This window comes from Neodiprion lecontei, chromosome 6, assembly GCF_021901455.1.
Source record: "Neodiprion lecontei isolate iyNeoLeco1 chromosome 6, iyNeoLeco1.1, whole genome shotgun sequence".
Taxonomy (NCBI): Eukaryota; Metazoa; Arthropoda; class Insecta; order Hymenoptera; family Diprionidae; genus Neodiprion; species Neodiprion lecontei.
The window spans coordinates 2,652,608-2,673,377 of NC_060265.1; the positions used below are offsets into that span (position 1 = coordinate 2,652,608).

The 20,770-nt window shown below is 41.0% G+C and overlaps 3 protein-coding genes across 7 annotated transcripts; 1 reads left to right on the forward strand and 2 right to left on the reverse strand.

The window, feature by feature from the left end:
- Positions 1-27: 27 nt before the first annotated feature.
- On the reverse strand, positions 28-15,865 carry LOC107225406 (cardio acceleratory peptide 2b). 3 transcript variants are annotated; one of them, XM_046743681.1, is made up of 5 exons: positions 15,735-15,865; positions 15,404-15,535; positions 6,045-6,227; positions 4,826-5,062; positions 28-1,042 (listed from the first exon to the last, which is right to left on the reverse strand). In XM_046743681.1, exons 2-5 carry the CDS (start codon positions 15,447-15,449, stop codon positions 933-935), a joined length of 576 nt encoding a protein of 191 aa, XP_046599637.1. In that variant the 5' UTR covers positions 15,450-15,535; positions 15,735-15,865; the 3' UTR covers positions 28-932. The 3 variants fall into 3 exon arrangements, with proteins under 3 accessions (XP_046599637.1, XP_015521348.1, XP_015521349.1); XM_015665862.2 differs by lacking the exons at positions 15,404-15,535; positions 15,735-15,865 and adding an exon at positions 7,663-7,866 and having other exon boundaries at positions 48-1,042; XM_015665863.2 differs by lacking the exons at positions 15,404-15,535; positions 15,735-15,865 and adding an exon at positions 7,663-7,866 and having other exon boundaries at positions 49-1,042; positions 4,826-5,011.
- LOC107225403 (WD repeat-containing protein 18) lies at positions 12,881-15,075 on the reverse strand. Its single transcript, XM_015665857.2, has 2 exons — positions 14,889-15,075; positions 12,881-14,168 (listed from the first exon to the last, which is right to left on the reverse strand). The coding sequence occupies exon 2, from the start codon at positions 14,149-14,151 to the stop codon at positions 12,895-12,897; it is 1,257 nt and encodes a 418-aa protein (XP_015521343.1). The 5' UTR covers positions 14,152-14,168; positions 14,889-15,075; the 3' UTR covers positions 12,881-12,894.
- Positions 15,866-16,159: 294 nt separating the features above from the next.
- On the forward strand, positions 16,160-20,287 carry LOC107225436 (SWI/SNF-related matrix-associated actin-dependent regulator of chromatin subfamily E member 1). Of its 3 annotated transcripts, none has more exons than XM_046743667.1 (11): positions 16,160-16,299; positions 16,705-16,775; positions 16,860-16,903; positions 16,984-17,064; positions 17,145-17,351; positions 17,479-17,563; positions 17,753-17,875; positions 18,101-18,273; positions 18,370-18,471; positions 18,545-18,733; positions 18,867-20,287. In XM_046743667.1, the coding sequence occupies exons 2-11, from the start codon at positions 16,712-16,714 to the stop codon at positions 19,908-19,910; spliced, it is 2,112 nt and encodes a 703-aa protein (XP_046599623.1). In that variant the 5' UTR covers positions 16,160-16,299; positions 16,705-16,711; the 3' UTR covers positions 19,911-20,287. The 3 variants fall into 3 exon arrangements, with proteins under 3 accessions (XP_046599623.1, XP_015521393.1, XP_046599624.1); XM_015665907.2 differs by having other exon boundaries at positions 17,765-17,875; XM_046743668.1 differs by having other exon boundaries at positions 16,184-16,304; positions 16,664-16,775.
- The last annotated feature ends 483 nt before the right edge of the window (positions 20,288-20,770 follow it).

The window sequence follows — 20,770 nt, forward strand, 5'->3', positions numbered from 1 at the left end:
GTTAAAAACATTATAATAACAACATATATATATATATATTATGTATATTATATTATATGTAAATATTTGTTACTATACATACATCAGTATTTACTATGAACGCTTTGTCAATTAATAAAAAAATGATTGAATTTTATCTAATCATGATTCTGTAGAACACGAATCATGACGCATCCGGGCGATATTTCGCAATGAAATTCACCCCGTCCATCGTGTACTTGAAACTTTCTTCGTTTTCTTCAAACAGTGATTCGTTAAAAAAAAAAATGAATTCAAGTCAATTATTCGACAGTAAACTTTACGCGATTCGTCGTACAATTAAAAGTGCGGGCATAAATCGTTTGACTGTAATTTCCAACATAAATAGAAATGGAATGATTTGAAGTTTGCGGAAAATTTTGCGCACGTAGGAAAAATCGCAAATCTGCTACAGGAGACGAAAGTCAATGATTTTTCTGAATTTTACGCAAGTAAATTCAAAGTCAACGACCGGCCGAAAATTGGTAAGAAAAATAGCGGGTATACATACGGGTATATATATATATATATTGTATATACAAATAAATTACAACGCATGCCGAGGATATTTTAATGAATAAAATTCGCAATGTGGTGTAACAAGTAGGTATTAGATTACAATATGAACGACATTTTGTTAAACGGAGTAACAGCGTAATATATATCCGATAACGTTGATTTTTCTATTACTTGCTGTTTTTTCTACCAGTTTATTTACCACGTTTGGTGTATAATATTTTATCGTACATCGATAGCGCCGAGGTTTAACATTCTTTTCGATAGACAATAATTATCGGGCAAAAACAGCGTACATCTCATACAGGTATACATGGCACGTTACGTTAGGTACACCCCAAAATTAGATTACGTTAAGTTAAGTTAACACAGATTAGATTAGGTCAAATTAGGCTGAGTTAGTAGACACCTGCAGTGTTCGAGAATCTTTGAGCTTCCTCACCGTCCGATTCCCGAACTAATCTGGGCGTAAGGTTCTCCGATTGTTGCTCCCCGGTGCCCTGAAACTCTGCGGGGGAAAAAAGGCAAGTGCCAGATTATTTACTTCCGTTTACTTTATCGGCCAATAAGCAGGTTCGGTAAAAAAAAAAAAAAAAATATTGAAAATGATAGCGAGCCAGATACTTCCGGTCAAGGGATGAAACGATTCCTTCCTCCCGTCTTCTTCAATTATCCTTGGAATGGCGAGATCTCATGCATTAGGTCGAATGGTCCGCAATTCATTAATCCCGGGGCAAACAGGGGATCGGAATCATGAAAGAGTGAAACGTCTTTCGGCCTGGCAGCCTCCCCGTACGCCAGCCGTTATCCCTTGCCTTACCACCGAAACCGGCAACGGGTCCAACTAATTATTTACCTTTACGAGCCACCGGTAATTCGTTTGCGCGAAAAAAGCCGCAAAAAAGCACGGATGAAAATAAGGCGAGGCGTAAAAAGGGAAAAAACAGACAGTCTAACGTATCCGTCTAGTGTTATACCATGCAGCGTTGTTACACCCTCCCGGAAATTATCCAACCCGAGCAGCTTCGCTTTCCTTAATTTACTGCAATACTTGGCGTTTCAGTCCCGTCGTCGAGAGTTGGAGAGAACATTAATTGTCAGGGTGGGTGCAACAGCGGGTCTTTAAAGTCTACCGAAAAGCTGAATTTGACTTTGATGTCGAAGAAAAAATCGCTTATATGATTTTTCAAGTCAAATAAAATATCGCAGCGAACGGCTCGAGTCGCCCTTTGAAGTTCAAGCGGTCCGAACTGACATTCCTGGAATTCGGATTACCGAAGAGTGCATAAAAAGAAATATATCCATATAAAATCGATGACCGCCCTCGACTTTACTCGGAGAAACAATTTCCGGGATTTTTTACCCGCCTTCTTGTTGCCCGGAATTCCGATAGGCCGAACCCTGCGGAGGTAGCGGAACTACGACTACGACAACGACGACGTCGTTGAACCCGGTACGCTCTATTGTTTAGTCCCCGGTAGCATATCGCCCGGTCCCGTTACTCATTTGAGGGTCGACAGGTTGTGGATGGCTCGGTTTATCTTTCGTGTATAATTATTATAAAGCCCCCCGATCCTCGGGTCCGTAAGTAACGTAAATTAATGGTGGGTTGGATCATTATCCCCCGGATAGGGACGCCGAACTTCACCCAAGATGCTCCGTATTTACTAATTATATCGTGTTTATCACATACGAAAGTAGCGAAAAATTCCCATTCCATTCCTTTCGCTCTGTCAATTTTTCAGATTTTATTAAATTACACCCGAGAGCTTATTTCTCTCGCAATTTTATACATTCACCTATTCGCTTACATTCGTTTATTTATCTATTCATTCGTTCGTTCTTATTTACCCGTACTGGGAATATGCAAAAAGAAAGAAAAAAAAAACAGATACCTTCACCCTTGAACAAAGCAGACGCCTTTAGTCGTGATAAATTAATCAGCTACTTTCTACCGCGTATACTCCTCTCTTCCCCGTTTTCCCTCGCTTTTTTCTCATCCTCTTCTAATCCCCGGTAATAAAACAAGGATATATTTTTTTTCGCTCCAATCTAGGGTCGGGGATAAAAACATTTTATACATGTATCTACCAGCATCGCAAATGATAATTCAATCTACGTAATAGCGTACGGCTGTCCGAATACTTGCTTGTATATATAAATTAAATTCGTAAATTCATAATAATCAAATTAGCGACATTAAACAAATTCCCAACAACGCGAGAGCGTAACAGGAAAGTTTCACGTTACACGAGAGTTCGCCTTTTATTTTCGCATACTATTTTCCACGCGTACAATCTGCATTTCAAGACGGTGATAAGACTTGACAAACGCAGCTTACGACCAAAAGCGCAAATACCGAAATTTATAAAAATACTGCTACAGAATTTAAAGGCTAGCGTGCGATCGAACGCCCGACATCGATTCGGCGTTCAGTCTGACGCAAACGTTGTTACCACTGCAGCGCTCCGTCCGATCCTTTAATGACCGTTACTACTGCTGCACCGTGTTTGGTTACCCGGCATTTTCCACTCACCACCACCGCGCCGCGTCTGATCGAAGAACCATTTTCACTGCCACGTACGGACGGATCGGTGACCGTTACTACTGCACGTTAACGACAGTTTGACTCGGGAGCATTGTTACTACTGCAGCATTACGTCTGATTATCAAACGGCAGTTACTACTACGGTTTACGGAGTTGATCACTTGATGGGTTGAGTTGGGATGAAAATATAAATGCGGGAATAAGTAGTTAGTCGAATTCAGGTATTGATGCGACGCGTGATTTACGACCTCAAGGAAATCGTTCGTGTCCGAATGATTGAAATTTTGAAAATAGAAAAATACCAGCGATTCAATATTCATTTCGGAAATAGATGATGAAGGATTTCCTGAATCAGGTGAGCCAGACTTTTTCCCTAAGCGGGTATTAGGCACAGAAACGTATGGATTTTTCTATATTAACAACGGAATACCTTTAATCTCTTTCGGTAGGTCACGAGGACAATTGATACACCGTGCGTCGGTGGTCTGAAGATCCAATTAAATAATCGACCGCGCGTTTAGCGTTACATCTAAACTATACCGCAGGTATGGCTAATTCCTGCTTACGTCTTCTTTCAGTGATAATCACGCTCTTCGCTTACGCTTTCTTAGTGCATTCATGTGTGCAAATGTGTGAGTGTGTTGATGGAGTGAAAGTAGGTGAAGTACGACGTACGCATACTCCGAGCGAAGACGAAGCGTCATTAATTACATCAGCAGGGAAAAAGAATACAAAAGTTGTTGCTGGTCGTTTCCCATGGTTAATTCAGCCGACAAATTATTAGGTGTACTTAAGCTGACGCAGACTGTGCGAGGAAAAACGATATATGCACGTATGTATATAATATACACAAATAAAGTAAAACAAATCAGTATACGATAGAGTGGAAAAATACTAAAATAAACCAGGTATCGTGGTCAACTATAAATGCAAATTAAGTGATGAAACAGGGAAGAAAGCGGTGCGCTGCTACCCAGAAGATTTTTCGCGGTTACCAGGAGAGGGATTTATTGATATTGTGGATAAAGTTAGGTACCTCTGTATATAAGGGTGATCAAGTTAGGTGGTGACCTGAGAAGTAATTGGGGAATGAAACAATTTCATTTAAGATTAATATAAAAGGAAGAGAACGTTCGGACGAAGGCAGGAAGGAATGAACGAACGACGGAACGAACGAAGCCGGGATTATCCAGACCTAACCTTAATTGAACCTCGGCTGGTTGAAGAGGAAAACGAGACGAGACGCGACGAAACCAGACGAGACATCTCCAAATCTCTGCTTTTCTTCACCGAGGTTCAACGTTTACACTGTTAATTAACGAGTGCAGCCCGTGGTAAAAAATTGTCTCACTTCTCCATTCGTACCGGCATTCTCAATTCCATCTCAGATCCGCTAGACTCGGAAAATATCTCGCCGTTCTCGAGTATCGGCAACGAACGCGCGCGTAATTCCTTAGCATGCACATTCATCGAGCAAAATAAGGGAGATCACACCAGGAGATTCAAAGTAAGTGCATCAGTTATTTACCCTATCCCAATGATTAACCTTTTTTCGTTGTATCTGTTTGAGCATTGGTTCTAAAGTTACCAAAAAATAAATCTTGCAATTGGTTTTAGTGCCGTAAATTTATAACTTTGGAAAATGAAAGCGTCAATGATTGGGTCTGGTCCAAACGTGTCAATAACTGGTACGCTCACCTTGGGTAACAAGCATATTAAAACTGCATCGGGGATCGGAATTACCTCGTATCGGCAAAATGGCCCACTGCTGATCCTCCGCTTGTGGCTCCTCACCACGTCTGTGGAGGCGTCCCAAACGAGGACCGAACCACATCCCGCCGCTCGACACGGCGTCGCCCGTACGCTTGGCCTTCGCTACTTTGAGGGCATCGTTCGCGTAGGACAACGAAGGGGCGTCGCGAGACCGGCCTACACGTGGGAAAGGTATCAAACCCTGCCGTTTCACCTCATGGGACATATCTAAAAGCGTCGTGGAATTTCTGAGGGCTGTAGGTGCGGTCTTCCAGACATAATTAAATGCATTTCGGATTCATCGAGTGGGTCTACAGACACTCGCCTGTCGACTGGCAAACGCGAATTCGCTATTTATAATCATTACACCCGTGTCTTTCCCTGTCTGTTGTCTCTCTCTCTTTCCCGCTCTACAGGTATACGTGTGCCTGTATCTCCAAGGGACGAGTGTCCCTAGTCCTCGACAAATTGGCTTGGTAGCAAGGCTGTTTAATTAGTATCAAACATGAAGGTAGGTAACCTTTGCCGTTGAATCCGCTAAGCTTATGTGCTTGGAAATGTATGAATTGCCACTGGTTATAACCACAAACATGTAATCGTCAAAGTTTCGAACTTTTGGTAATAACCACAAGGGCCCCATTCTACGTACAGATAAACTTCTTTCCTGAATGATTTTTTTTTTATACTTATGCAAGCCTTTACAAGAGTGGAGCAAAAACGCTTCAGAATAAGACGAAAAATCTGAGAACACTGTTTTTTTCACCGACTTTCTACGTCGTACCGATTTTACGTATAGTCGTATAGCCAAGCTGTATTATACCTACGTACCTACAATACACCTTGGCGTGTGCAGTCTCCTAATTAACGATCTGAAATTACGAGGCCAACTATCAACATCCCGTGGGGAGTTTGGGGGGCGTCAAAGGGTCCTTTACCCATGTCCCCAAAGGATCGGTCAAGCCCAGCTCTCCCGAGGACCCTTCAAGTCCCCTGAACCACGAATAAATTCATCCCCCGTAACGGTCGAAAGTTGTAATACTCGATGCAGAGTCCGAACCGTATAAATTTACTTCCATCACCCCGTGAACTTGAGGCAAGTTCACTCGATGCTCAATTTCATCGTCGCAGTTCTCGCCTCTCGTCATTATACAGGGCGAAAAGTGTAGAAACCAACAAAGAAAAAAATGCAAAGTGAATTAGAGACTCTCACCGTCATAATTGAGATCGAAAGCGGCGTCGTAATCGGACGAGTCCGAGCGTCCAACTCGCGGGACGTTTATCATGCCAAAAGCTCGACCCGTCCTAGTGAGCTCCGTCATCTTTGGGGACCTGCCGACGCGTGGATAATCGAAAAGACTCCTGCATTGCTTCTTTAGTTTGATTTCCTCCCCACCTGGAAACAAAGTCCAGTGTAGTATCACGTCTTTGCTGACTCTGGAGCCGAAAAGCTCAGCATCGAGGTCTCCGTGCGTCGGGCGGATATTTCGCCAGCTTTACGTCGTCTTTTATTCTCCCTCCTCTTTACCCCTTGCCAAATTACCAATTTGACGCTTAAAAGTTGAAAATGCAATTTCTATTCTCAATTTTTATCTCCAAATGGATACTAACCACCGAAGTAGATCTCAATTTACTCCGAAATACCGGGTTGCTGGTAATTTTCAGCACATGCAAGCAGGGATCGAATTTCGGAATTGGTACTCAATGTTCGGATAATTTGATCACGGTACTTAGCCTGAACTAGCTCGACGCGAATTAACACCTTCGACCGACAGTCTGGATATGATTGATTATTTTTTGTGAGGCTTCAAAAAATGTTCAACTCTTATTTCTTGGAAAAATTCTTTTGATTCGCATTCCTTCGTCTTTGGTTTGATAGATCTTTGATATTGAAAAATGATATTGAAACATTGACTAGTGTTATGATCGAAATAACGAAACTAAGAGGTTATATGAAACAATGCAAAACGGGATTTTATCCCGCTGTGTAATAAAGAAGAATAAAGAATATCGAGACGAATATAAAAAGATATTTTTCAGTAGAACGAAACATTGCGAGGGAGAGGGAGAAAAATTCCTTTCGCTTCCTCTGAAGGAAGAATGAATTTATAGCCGCGGTTCAATTTGGAACTTGTACGTGAGGCCGTGGTGCACAATGAGAAGGTAAAACACTGACGTATCCGAAACGATTTCTCAACAGTTCGCAATCTCGCGAGGATGGGGCTATGTACCAATTACCACAAACCCGAGTCTTGCCGCTATTGGCGGCTGGTATCCACCCTAATCTCATCAAAATGCTTGAGAGGGAATCTCAAAACTGTCACGATCGCCACGATACGACATCGTTCTGGTTTATCAGGATTCAAAGTCGACAGTTCTTTCGGCATTGACGAAAGCTCTCTGTCTGATGGCTTAAGCCCCGAAGCCACTCGCGAAGCTTGCAGAAATCATGGCTGCCTTAATCGAAACTGCGTAATTTCTCTCTAACGAAGGAAAGAAAAAAAACTGGAAGGAATTTCTTTTCGAAATTAAGTGACACAGGCAGAAACAACAATTTCAACAAAGTTAAATCATCGTCAACCGATCGTTTTGGACTAACTATGTAGGTAGACGTGTAAAGGGCCGGAAAGCTTCGTGCAAGCTGTCAGATTTTTAGTGCAAATAGCGCAAGATTGGCTTGTCGAAACATGGGATAGAAAACAATGATCAAAGTCGAATACGACTCCCTCTTGCCTTGGCTTCTCTTACATGCCGAATTCCGAAAATTTTTTTTGTTTCTCGCAGAGTAACCTCGGGCTTGAACGGCAAAGAAATTTAGTGCTTTCACTTACGATTGAGCGAGGTGGTAGCGATTAATAAAACCAGTACGAAAGACAGAGTATCTTTCATCTCCGAAGTGTGCGGAATACGTGACTCGGATGCAAGTTGGCGTGTGTTATATTATATATACTCGACTTTGCGAGGAGTGCGGATGAAATATTGTAAAATAGAAAGCGAAAGTAAAAAATGGAGTTTGTGCTGCGAACTTCGCTACTACCGTGGCACTGGATGCTGTGCCCTGGCTTCGGTGAACTTTATACCTGGTGACCCACCCCTGCACACCCGGATCCCACCGACGCCCGGCACCCCTAAGCCACCCCCACGTGCCGGTGCGAAGCTTCTTCTTGGCGCCGCTCTACCACCTCCTCTTGGGTCTCCCACCAACTAATTAAAAACGAATTTACAAAGCAAAACCAGATTGGTTCGTGCTCGAAAATAAAATTTCCTTCATATACGTGTACATATATGAATGCGTACATTACATATAAATAAATATGTAAGTTTACGCGCTATGTCGAGTTATATTTATCCGTTTCCTTGCCAACGGCACTTCTTTTTCGCCAAAAACTTGTTCTACGCTCATTTTTAAATCTTCATCCCTCCCCCGCCCCGCTCCGAGACACCAAGATTTTCATCACGCGGCAGTACCTTACGCTGCTCGGATTTAATTAACCTACCAATTTATTTACAATATATACCCATATCCTCTGGCAATTAAACACGATCACCAATCATTACTTCAGCCAATTTTATGAGTAATACCTGACGTAAGCTGACCGTATCGACGTGTGGTATATTATACGCCACGGGCTGAAGGGCGAATTACAAATTCGATACTGAAATACAGTATCGTTCTTTAAATTACACGCTATCGATTCTGAAGAGTTTTACCACTTTTTTTCTACCCCTTCTCAAGTCTGAACGTTTCAGATCATTTTTCGGCAAATTATGCGAAAAAACGTTCGCGCGCTGTTAATGAGATCGAGAAAAACTTTAAAAAAAAACATTCATACCAAGCTGCAATGATTTCGGAACAGCAAATTAAAGACTCTGTTTAAAATGTGCCAATACTCGTCTAGGTTCGATTGAAAACGAGGTGTTAAAAATTTTCGAGCTTCCCTGCCTGTGACAATCTCGATTTTCTCCATTTCCTCGCGGCAAGAGTCGCATCACGGACACACTAAGTGCAGTTGAATTAACGTGCTAAAAATCATTAGAATTCATGGCGATAATTGTCCCGAGTAAATACGAAGAAGCTGCAAAGCTGCGGAGTGGGTGTATAGGTATATAGATAAACGTTCGTTATACAATCTGAGATCGTTGAAATAATTGCTTTCGGTTTTTGTCTCGCTGTGAAAATATTTGGTTTATACCTTAAACGCGGCGCGAATCCGAGAATTCTGGCTGTTTGCCCGGCCTAAATGTACTTCATCGCTTCTAATTTGATTGTGAAGCTTTGATTGTGAGAGAAAATATCATTTATATAACGCGCGCATGTTATACGCGTTTTTCCATACGTATTTTCCGTACACAAAGTACCCGTTTCTGTGACGGTTACTCACTCGCAATTTCGGTGGCACGACGATATCCAAAAGAAATCGATTTCTTGTGATTTCAACTGATTTTCGACGATTACGAGTGATTTCTAAATTTCAGAAATCCCTGATTTCTAGATTGTCAAGAAATGAAGATTGGTTAATTATTTTAGATTAACAATAATTAATTTACGATCAGGAATACGTGGGTACTCAATCAATAACATAGATTATTAAAGAAATTAGAATAAATTTTTTAATCTCTCAGAAACATTTTCGCGAACACTTGAACTTTTTTCACTACATTATAATATGAGAGGACATCGAAAATGTATCTATATACATGACATACACGTTGGATAAATGCTTGCTTGCTTAGAATGGGGATGAGTGATTCGCAGCGATTCCCGAAATCACATGTTTATGTGATTTCCCATGATTTCCTATACATTTTGAGATATCAGAAATCATATAATTCGAGCGATTTTCAGCGACTTTTAGCGATTGCCTGTCTGATTTCGGATGAAATGGTTCAATGATTTCTTAAGTGAGCAGCCCGTCGAACGATAGAGCATGTCTGTGAATGCGTATGCACGGTGTACAGAAAATACGACTTTCAACTCCTGGAACTTAAAAGTGGTCTTTTCTGTACTGCGCGCATGCGCCAACGCGAACAAATTTGACATTACGCGACCCTAACCTCAATTTCATGCTTCGTGAAGAAACGCGCAACATGCTCTTGTTATATAAAGAATCCTGCGCAATAAGGAGGCAGCGGTATTTTCGCCTCGCGTATTTTCGATATTTGTTTTCGTCTCACCAACGACGCGTATTGCAACCTTAGGCTCGGCCCGAAAAAACCGAGTTTGCCTTTTTGTTACGCAACGTACCATTGTAGGGATCCTTTTCGAAAACTCGATCAAACGGGAGGCAAAGTGTGCGTGACCGTGTTTAGACACCAGGCAGTAGCTGCGACCCCGTTCGGGGCTAATGCAATGGGAAAAGTAAATTCCTCAGATCCCCGGTACAGTCATTCCTTATCATTATCCGTAGAGTTTCTCTTCCCTCCCCGTTCCGTTCTGTTCCGTTACGTTACGTTCCGACCTTACTTCTTTTCCCAGGTTCACTCATATCGGTGTTTACGGCACGCGATTCTGTATCAAAACTATTGGTCGAAATCTTTCATCTGTAGCCGCGGCACGTTTTCGCACCGCATACGTACCTACGTATATGGTATAACCATACATATATGGATAAACTCGTCTCAGCGATATGATCTAATTTAAGAGATACCGAAGCCGAGTTAACTTTGACGAATGGGGAGGGAGTCAGGGCGGAATTGTCTTCGAAAAAATTAACAATTATCGAAGAAAAAGTGCCTCAACGTCGGTAGCATAGATAAAAATCCATCGAGGAACAAAATCGACAGTGTGTATAGAATGAAAATTCACTGAATCGTACGTGTATGTATTAGGATGGTTCTTATTTTGGTCATGTCGGAATTTCTTCACGCTCACCTCGCAAAAGTAATAGACATTTATAGAAAAAAATCTGGTTAGATCCCTGAATTCCTAAAAATTAGACGCATGAAATTTTTTTATAATATATAGTTTTAAAGTAATTAACAGTTATCTTGAGTTAGAGTTACCGACAAAATTCGAGGATTTAGCCAGATTTTTGATTGTTGATTACTTTTTGGGGGTTCCGACACGACCAAAATCAGAACCACCCTAGTATATGTATATACGTGCACTGATTTTTTCCAGTGGTATACTTATAACTGGGAATCAGTGAATTATAATTTTCATTGATTTAAATTTAAAGAATGACGTGTAGTGTCGGGAAATAGTAAACCCCAAAGACGCAGGGGAAGTTTCCGTGAACTATTGCTTAATTAAACAGGCATTGGAGCGTGGGCGTTTTTTAAACGGTAGATAGTGCCCTGTTATCGCTCAGTTTACGTCTTTTCCATTCAAATGAACGACCTCACGGAGCCCGGAATCCGTGCATGCAAATAGAGTATCCTTACACAAGCCTACACAGCGTTTCGTTTAACCACCTAAAATACGCGTACATACACGCGGAAATTAGAATGTTTATTTTTCACAAATCACCATGAAGGAAAGCCGCCTTATTTTTATACGAAATTTTGCCACGTCAATATAACCAGCACAGTCCTTGAATTTATACGACGAGAAAAATATCTTCGTCACGGACGTCAGAGTTACACGTTATACGTCGCGTGCACCCTTGTATAACTTTCGATACGACCTATGCCAGCGGATTTAACACGATCGGGGTAACGATATTAAGCTATTGCAGAATGATATTGTCACGCCCGCTGTGGATTACACATAACACAGTTGCGGGATGCCCGCGTGGTGTTGCAAGTATAATTCAGGATGATAAAAAAATAGCACTGGCAATACGGGAGAAACGAAGCTGCACAATTTTTCGCACATGCACACATGGATTCCAAATAAGTGTACGAAACAAAACTAAATTCGTATAGAGAATGGAGGGAAAGGGAACGGAAAAAAACAGATTTCCACCATGCGGCGGGCCTTCGAATGATTTCCTAACAGACGCATACCTGCATAAAATCTATCCATTCAATATCGCGGGTCAGATTTACGCATACGTGGCACATACATGCATACATATGTACATATACATATATATACTTGATCGTAATATGGATACGCGCATAAGGGGCAGTTACAACGGCAATAATATATTATTATGTATGTATACGTAGAACGGTTTGGCGGTTGACACGACGCTAACTCAACGTCACCGTGCCTTAATTGCCTCGGTTAATTGTCACGAGCCATGGTTGTACAATATGACTTACGACGTTCCGCATCGAGCCTTGGGCGCGATTCAACCGCGAAAACCGCAAAGTGTTTCGCTCGCGAGAAACGAGTCTAACAAATGATTCGCATTAGAAACGTCGGTGGGGAAAATTTTCATCGCCAAATAGAAATCCGCACCGAGAGCGGTACGCCTCTGATATAGCTCCGAGCTGATACCCATGCAAAGCCGTGGAAAATTATCTCGTCTGATTGATGAGCTCCGAGACTTTAATTCAAATTCCCGAACTCCCGACAAATTGTATATATCACTGTGTTGCATCAAACACACTCGAGATTTTCCACTTTCAGTGCGAATGAAAAGTCTAGCCGACCCTTCACTGTCTTTAATACCCTGGTCAGGTATGCAACAACTCTCGAACTTGCCTAAGATTTCACATAAATTAATTTCTATCGCGTGTTTTACGTTACTTTGCACTCTTTTTCTGGCCTTGGTATCCTGACAATTTCATAAAACCAAAACCTCATACTGATTATGGGGGAATATGCCGAATTCTCACGGAGCACGTCCCATTCGCAAAATTAAAATTAGGTTGAAGTTAGTAACGTTACTGCAACGATACGTTTCCATGAAAATAATCACTGTTCCACAACTTAGAATTATCTGAAATTCAATAAATCACGATCAAGCAAACCTGCACGCTAATTTTAATTTTTTTAAAACTCAACTATCACATTTTAAAACTGTTCTGAAATTGAAAAACAGGGATTCTTTTACCGAGGTTTCGTCACGTTAACGTTAGTAGCTTCAACCTCGTAAATTAAATCGATAACTGATGAGGAAATGTTTGCTAGTCGCCGAACTTGAAAACAATTGGAAATTAAATTTCAACATTTATTTCATTAACAACTTCACACCATACTTATATAATTGCGCGTTGGTAGCTTTGAGCGCCTTAATTTCGTCCTGAGCCTTTTGCAACTCGGCGTAAGCGTCACTCCCGTCCGAAGGAACGTCATTGCTACTAAAGAAGATTTCGGCATTCAGAAGATCCTGCTCTCGGCAGCTGTTCACAACCTCGATAACGTCGTTTTCAGAGTCCGCGTCGGCATTCCTCTGCAGACTGTGCAGTACAAGCTTAGGCCTCAAATCGTTGGTGAAAAAGTTGTTTACTGCCCTCGTAAAAAATGCAGCAGTAACGGGCCCCTTGTGAGGTATCGTTCTGAGGATTTGGCGGCTCGGAATGTGCCAAATGTTGACGAATCCGTCCGCGGATCCGGAAAGCAGAGACGTGCAATCAGTGGACACGGACAGACAAGTAACAGCCTTGATGTGACCCTTGAAAGTCAAAGCTTCCTCGGTCTGATTGACGTGATGTTCTCTGCCCCTGGGAGGCGAGTGTAAGTTAAACTGAAAAATCTCCCCAGTTGTGCATCCGACAAAGAGGTAACTCTCTCGCAGATCCATGCTTGCGGATGTCAGAGGTACGCCGAAAACAAGGCTAAGCAAGAGTGTACCACTATCCAGATCGTATATCTTAGCGGTACAGTCGAGAGACACGGTGACAAGTCTAGCCTGAATACCAAATCTGCCAATAAATAAGTCTTTCACAGCCAGCGAGTGATCGGAAAAGCTGTAAAGTGACGCCGCCTGCCGAGTCCCTGTGTTGTTCTCGGTCCTGCTGACAACACTGGATAAAGACCAGACAAATACGAGACCGTCGTCGCCACCGCTGATTAATGTCGATCCGTCGGAGGTGAATTTCAGAGAAGTTACAGTCTGGTAATGCCTTGAGACAACAGCTAGTAAAACCCCAGTACTCGTTTGCCAGATACAAAGCTTCTCTCCTACTGCAGCAGCGATAAATAATCCATCTGGGGAGCACGTCAACGCCGTGACGGTTCCTGGGGCTACAAAACGCATGTTTTCCACCGGAGTTTGCTTGTTTAAAGGCCAAAAGTACAGACGCGGCTTGGTGGCATCTGCTCCTATCAAATAAGAGTCCGCTAATATATTTGTTGTGTTGTAGCCTAGACTGGTTCCGTTTTTGTACGTTGCCAACTGAGTGCCCGTCTGAGGATCCCATGCCGCCGCACTGAACATTAGTCCTGATCCATCGCTTGTTATGATCATCTCGCTCAAGCTGCTCATCTTGTCCAGATGCTTATCTGCTTGTGAAAAATTATAAATAGTTTGAATAAGCTGATGGATGAGAAATGAATTACGTGCCGATTCGCACAACAAAAAACCTCCGCTGATCGAGAATATAAAGCGTCACAAAAGAACATTGCTATTAGCGCGAAACATGTCAAATGCTGCGTGGAATATACCATACTTAGGTACAGTACACTGCCGACCAATATTCATTATCCCTGAATTTTCAATACCGCAATAGCTTTCAATCATCCACAATAATGGTAACATTCTTCTATGTCGCGCCACATTTTTTCCTCTGGATCACACGTTAGTCATGTGAGAACCTTCGAGAAGGGGATGAAATGAGTTAATATTCTGAATTACACGGTTGCAAATGATACCATGTTTTTCAGGGACCCAAAAAATAATGCCGTTTGTACCCGTCACCGAGGGAGGCTCAAAATAATGAAACCTGCCAATATCTTATGTATTTTTTAGTGATTCTTGTAGGACCAGCATAACCTCAATGGAGTGACTAGTGCGAGAATATGAGTAGCTAGGATCGAAATATATTCAGTAAAAAAATGGGCGAATAAAAAGTTAATATTCTCAGTCATCCCAGGAAAAACTATTTCTCGGATGCGGCATCATAACCTCTAAATGAAAGTCAACGAGTGTTAAAAATAGCATTCGCGATTATAACTGATAATGATGATGATGATAATAAATAAACACCTGAAAGTAATACTTGCCTGCAGTGGTCTGGTTACTATCGTGGAAGTAAGTTTCAATGAAGACAATCAAATTATTATTAATCTTCGCAATTTTGATCCCACAGTAAACACAGCAATCACATGTTTTCAAGCCGATCTGATTTCAAATATTGCGGCTTGTTGACACTAAAACCCAATCTGGCACGTGTTCCGTAACACGTTACCAATCTTCGGATTTGCGTTCCGCATGCGAGTAAAATAACCCGACGACACCGTTTCCAGCGTGTAATTTAAATCCGGAAAAATTATTACAACGTTGCTGAATTGAGAAATCATATCTCTTTACGTTGCTTACCAACTTGGAGCATATGCATACCAACAATGATATGAATAAATAATAATTAGGTGTATGGCAAAGCTTGCGCACGTGAAGCTCAAGCTTGAATGAGAAGATAGCAAATAAATTACGTTCATACGTGTACACAGATGACAAATGCAGTATATCATATTTTCGAACAGAAGTATATATGTATGTGCAAATGTTCATATTATACCTGGATGTCCATGTAATGAAGAAAGAACAGTTCGATGTACGTTCATCTTTTCTTCGGGAGAATTGAACAATTCGTTTTCACTACGCGCACTCGAGTCCGAGGATATCCTAACTATAAACGATCACTTTTCACCTGTAAACATCTGAACTCTACGTTTGCAGATACACGAAACGAAAATCAAACTGGAAATTTTTTTTCATTTTGAGGGCGGAATAGACTCGTTTATTTTTTATACCGTTTGGATAATACACTACGTAAATACCACTGCGGACAGTATCACAAATGTATCACAAATTTGTTAATATTTTTAATTCAAAACTAACAAACTTACCGTCAAAACTTTATTCTTTACAGCGCGAGAAAGAATTCGGACTTGGAACTGATCAACAACATGGCTTCCCGATCGTCTATCAATTGTTTATTCTAACGTCGCGGACTTGGACAAAAAACCGTTGACCTAAAACTCGAATAACGCTATTCACCAAAGTTCAATTATATTAACTCAGGTTTTATGTTAATATATAACAAAGATAATCAATAAAAACAAATACTTACATGAGTATTGTCGACTAAAGTCCTAAAAGTAGACCCGATCGGCATTAAAAGCAGATGAGACTCCGGTCCGTTGCCAACGTCACACCGATCATGTTGTAAGCGTGATCCGCCATCTCTTGATGATTTTTGTAAGTTCAAAAGCTAGACGCCATCTACGAGATGCGTGCTGACAACTATGCTTTTTTAATGTGGGCATGTACGAGCAATCTATGAAATTCTGAAACCTCGCCCGACGCTTCGGCGTTTTGTACCGTGAATTGTAAATTTTCGTTACTCTCTAACTTTGATTCAGTATGAGGTTTTACTCCTGAAACGATTGACGGTGGTTTCTTACTTACAAAGTAAGTACTTTCATTTATTCGTAATGCTTTATTCGATTTTTCCTTTCCTTCGAATTGGACAGCAGAGGCTTACGTGTACGGAATTTAGCTCATTGCCAGCAACAGCTTAGCACAGTTTTCATACATAATGTTCATTTCCCAAAGTCGGATTTCCAGGAACTCGATTGGATTAATTTACAGACAATTCGAACGGAGTTGTAACCTTCTGTTAACTATTTTGCAAGCGGCGGAAATGATATTTACTCAGAAACTGGAGCTTCTGATATTTTCCCACGATTTCATATATTATCACAAATCTTTGATTGCAGTAGATTGTGAAAAAATTAATTTTTCGACAAACCCAAGTTAATTGTTTTCAAGAATACCGTCTTTCAACGATTCATTCATTAATTTTCAAATGTACAGGTAAAGGATGGCGTTACCGCAGAATTACAAACAAGTGGCGATGGCGTCGTCAAATGTTGTTTCTAGCAATCGTATGTATAATAAACCTAAAGTGAACATCATGCGCATAGACAAAATTGAATGCTGAAATTATAACTGTTGGATATTTTTAACAGAACGATTACGGGCTTCCGGTGCCAGTGGTAGTTCTAGTACAGGGGTATGTTATCAAGCAATCTTTCTCATACGCATCAGTCAAACATCTCTGATCCAGAAATTTAATCATGACATTATTTGCAGAAAGATGCGCAGACCCCTTTCATTCAAACACCTCATGGACATCCTGGATTTACCCCACAGAAAGTTGGAAAAAGCACACCGGTAGACATGCGTTTATTTACATAAAATGTTGTTCTGCCGTTGGCTGCTTACAGGATCCACAATTATGCTATATGTTTCAGGCGGATTCTAGGTTGCCAAAACCACCCAAGCCTCCAGAGAAACCATTGATGCCATACATGAGATACAGCAGAAAAGTCTGGGACCAAGTGAAAGCTCAAAATCCCGAGTTAAAACTATGGGAAATAGGAAAAATCATCGGGCAGATGTGGAGAGACCTACCGGAAGATGAGAAAACTGAATTCATCGAAGAATATGAAGCAGAAAAGGTGAGTATACTGAATTTCAAATATCGAAAACCCTTCTTCCTCATTGCTACCCACTACAGCTACATCTGAAGTTTTCAAATGTTTCTCTCTTTGAAAATTCTAAACAACTAGTAATGTTTGGTTTCAGGTCGAATATGAGAAGAGCTTAAAAACTTACCATAATTCGCCTGCATACCTTGCGTATATCGCTGCAAAGAATAGGGGAAAATCTGGTAGGTTTCAGCTAATTTTTTACTCTATCTGATATTCGTTGCATTATTGTATAACAAGACATATATAGCTCTAACTGCACTTTTCTGTGTCAGATAAGAAAATGATCTGGTATATTTAGATGTGTTTTGTCAGCTTGTGCATATCCAAACACTGAGTGTAGGATGTTTACAAACTTGTGTCTAATGCAGTGTTATGTGCAGCTCAGCAAAATAGCGATGATCGAGAAACTCATGAGCGTTCCTCTGGAAGCAGTAAAAGTCAGGCAGCCCAAGACCGACGGATAGACATTCAACCGGCGGAAGATGATGATGGTATACAATTTATCCATTAACTATCCATTTCTTCTTTTGTTAAACTGTAAGTTTTGGCCTAAGAAGTTCATAATTTGCTATCCCGAAATAAGAGGTAAGCGCAATTGGGATTTCCTAATCTGTGTTAGGTTTTGAAAGACTAATCGTATAAAGTTGACTGGATCTGTACAAACTTAGCAAACGTCGTTGAGCACCGAGTTATGTTCTATTTCTATTTATCCCTAGATCAAGACGATGGATATTCAGTCAAACACGTTGCATATTCTCGATTCGCCCGCAATCACAGACTGATAAATGAGATCTTTAGCGACACCGTTGTACCAGATGTGCGTTCTGTAGTTACTACTCAAAGAATGCAAGTTCTTCGACGCCAAGTACAGTCACTCACAATGCATCAGGTAGTCTAAACCACACGTTGTTAGTAAAATAAATATGTCTTCTATTGTAAAGCAAGAATTGCTTTAACTTATAAATATAATAAAATACTTCTGCAGAAAAAATTAGAAGCTGAGCTGCAGCAGATTGAAGAAAAGTTTGACGCAAAAAAACGTAAATTCGTTGAAGCTAGCGAAGTGTTTCAAGATGAATTAAAGAAAGTAAGTAAAAACTTGTAGTTTACAATTTTAGCATAATAATAAATTGTTGCTGATATACGTTTTATCCCATCAGCATTGTAAGCCTGCAGTAGACGAAGATGCATTCAATAAAATGGTTGAGCGTCAATACGAGTTATTACGAAGAGACAGACAAAAAGGTACCGAAGAAAATCGATCTGATGGCCCGGCTTCAAGCGAATCAACACCGAATTCCACTCCAACTCCAACTCCGGCCCCAGTTAGCGAAGAATCACAACCTGAGGTATTAATAATTTGTTATAAATATACTATGTAAAAATGGATTCTGAGTAAGAGCAGATTATTAGATGAACGGAGAACAAAGACATTCTCACATTCGAAGCTTATAATCAATTGACGTGTGTATATTTCTATAGATTACAGACAGCGAACCATCAGAAAAGAAAATGGATGTGGATCAGCCTATCGAAACGAAAAAGGAGACACTTTCACCGCCATACACAGAAGTAAAAACTGAAACAACAATGCAAACAAATAATCACTCTCCGCAGAGGTCTTCACCTGTGACATATCCGGGAGCAGTGAGCCCCATCCAGCAAACAACCGTTACTACCGCTACAAGCGTACCCCCACCCCAGCCTTCTACTCCACCAGCCATTGCTCCTGTACTTGTACCAGCACAGCCTCCACCACTGCTACTACAACAGCAACATCACCAACAACAACAACAACAGCAGCAGCAGCAACAGCAACAACAGCAGCAGCAACAGCAGCAGCAACAACAGCAGCAGCAGCAGCAACTACCACCACCACCACCTCAGCCGCAACCTCAAACTCAACCTCAGCAACAGCAACAGCAACAGCAACAGCAACAGCAACCTCAACCTCCTCCATCGCATACCCCCCATCAACAAAACGTTCTTCCCAATCATTCGATTCCTCCCCATCAGAATCACACTCTACCCTCTCAAGCGACACCTCCGCACAATCAAAACATGCCGCCCCAAACAATGCCTTCCCAAAATGCAATGCCACCAAACCCTCACGTGAACTCAATGATACCCACCGGTCAGAGTTACAATCAGCAGTATCAACCGGCCGGAGGTCAACAAGCGCAAAATGTTCCGTTGGCTCCAAGACCGCCACATCCTTCTTATGCGTATTCTCAACAGCAGCCGTATCATCAACCTTATCCTCAATATGCTCATCCCTATTATCAATCTTATTCCCAGTATGCTCCCCATTCTATGGGTAGACCGCACTCTCACGGCCCACACAGCCCTCATAGTCCTCATTATCATCCTCAATCACCGCACAATGTGGGAGATGGAAATTCAGGTTCTAATGTTGGCTCTGATTCAGGAGCTTCGTATGCTTCGACACCTATTCACGGCGACAGAGATCGACCTCCCGAAAACCAGGCGGACAATCAAAAAATGGATACATCTGGATCAGGATAAATCCACGAAGTGTTGAATTTAGTTTGTAAGCTATTTTCAAACAAAACAACCTTTTTATTAATAATTGTATTGGAGTGGTGTTTAGTTTCGAAAAACCTATAACTGTAAGTATTCATGTCCCATTTTTGTCATTATACTAGGTTATTCTGATTTATGGTTATACAATGTTGGCTACACACTGATTAATATAGGTTGAAGTAATCTAGTATTTCATCATCATTCACACCATAATGGAAGACTAGGTAATGCTTTTAAAAACACGTATGACCTAGCTGATCTTTTCGTAGAGTGTTTAGAACGATTTCTTAACAATTGCTGATTATCATTGGAACTGATCAATATGGTAATAGAAATAAAGCTTACTCTATAAAACTGGACATTCATTTTATCATTTCGGATGCAGTAATTTAAGCGACTGTACAGAAAACGTTGCAACACATCAATTTGCATAACTCGTGAGTATAAATGTAATACATTCTTAGTATCCAGCTACAGTGATATCAAGTTTATTGACATGTTAAAAAAACGGCTGAATGCGTAGTAGTATATTCAATACCAGTCACAGGAGATTAATCGAAATAATTTGATAATTCTATTATTTTTTCCTTGTAGAAAGAGACAAGAATAGTATATTATGCAACAATAAAGTCAAAGATTATTCCTGCGGGTGGGTTTGCTACCTGAGCGAAACGAGGGCAGTAATCACCTGAAGGAATAATCGACTTGTATTTCTGTTGCATGTAAAACTTTATTCCAGGCTCAACTCTGATCACATTATTGACTTGATAGTCTTAACTTTTTATGTGCAAGTGTGATCATTTTATTAGTCTAAAGACTAGGATATTGTTGAAAATTCACAA

Bases quoted from the DNA above. Each gene is read 5' to 3' on its own strand.
- LOC107225406 (XM_015665862.2), bottom strand. From the start codon at position 7,720: ATGAAAGATACTCTGTCTTTCGTACTGGTTTTATTAATCGCTACCACC. The intron at 6,228-7,662 runs GTAAGTGAAAGC...CTTTGTTTCCAG, and splicing joins CGCTACCACCTCGCTCAATC to GTGGGGAGGAAATCAAACTA. The intron at 5,063-6,044 runs GTGAGAGTCTCT...CGACGCTTTTAG, and splicing joins TTTCGATCTCAATTATGACG to ATATGTCCCATGAGGTGAAA.
- LOC107225403 (XM_015665857.2), bottom strand. From the start codon at position 14,151: ATGAGCAGCTTGAGCGAGATGATCATAACAAGCGATGGATCAGGACTA.
- LOC107225436 (XM_046743667.1), top strand. From the start codon at position 16,712: ATGGCGTTACCGCAGAATTACAAACAAGTGGCGATGGCGTCGTCAAAT. The intron at 17,065-17,144 runs GTAGACATGCGT...TATATGTTTCAG, and splicing joins AAGTTGGAAAAAGCACACCG to GCGGATTCTAGGTTGCCAAA. The intron at 18,472-18,544 runs GTAAGTAAAAAC...TTATCCCATCAG, and splicing joins TTCAAGATGAATTAAAGAAA to CATTGTAAGCCTGCAGTAGA.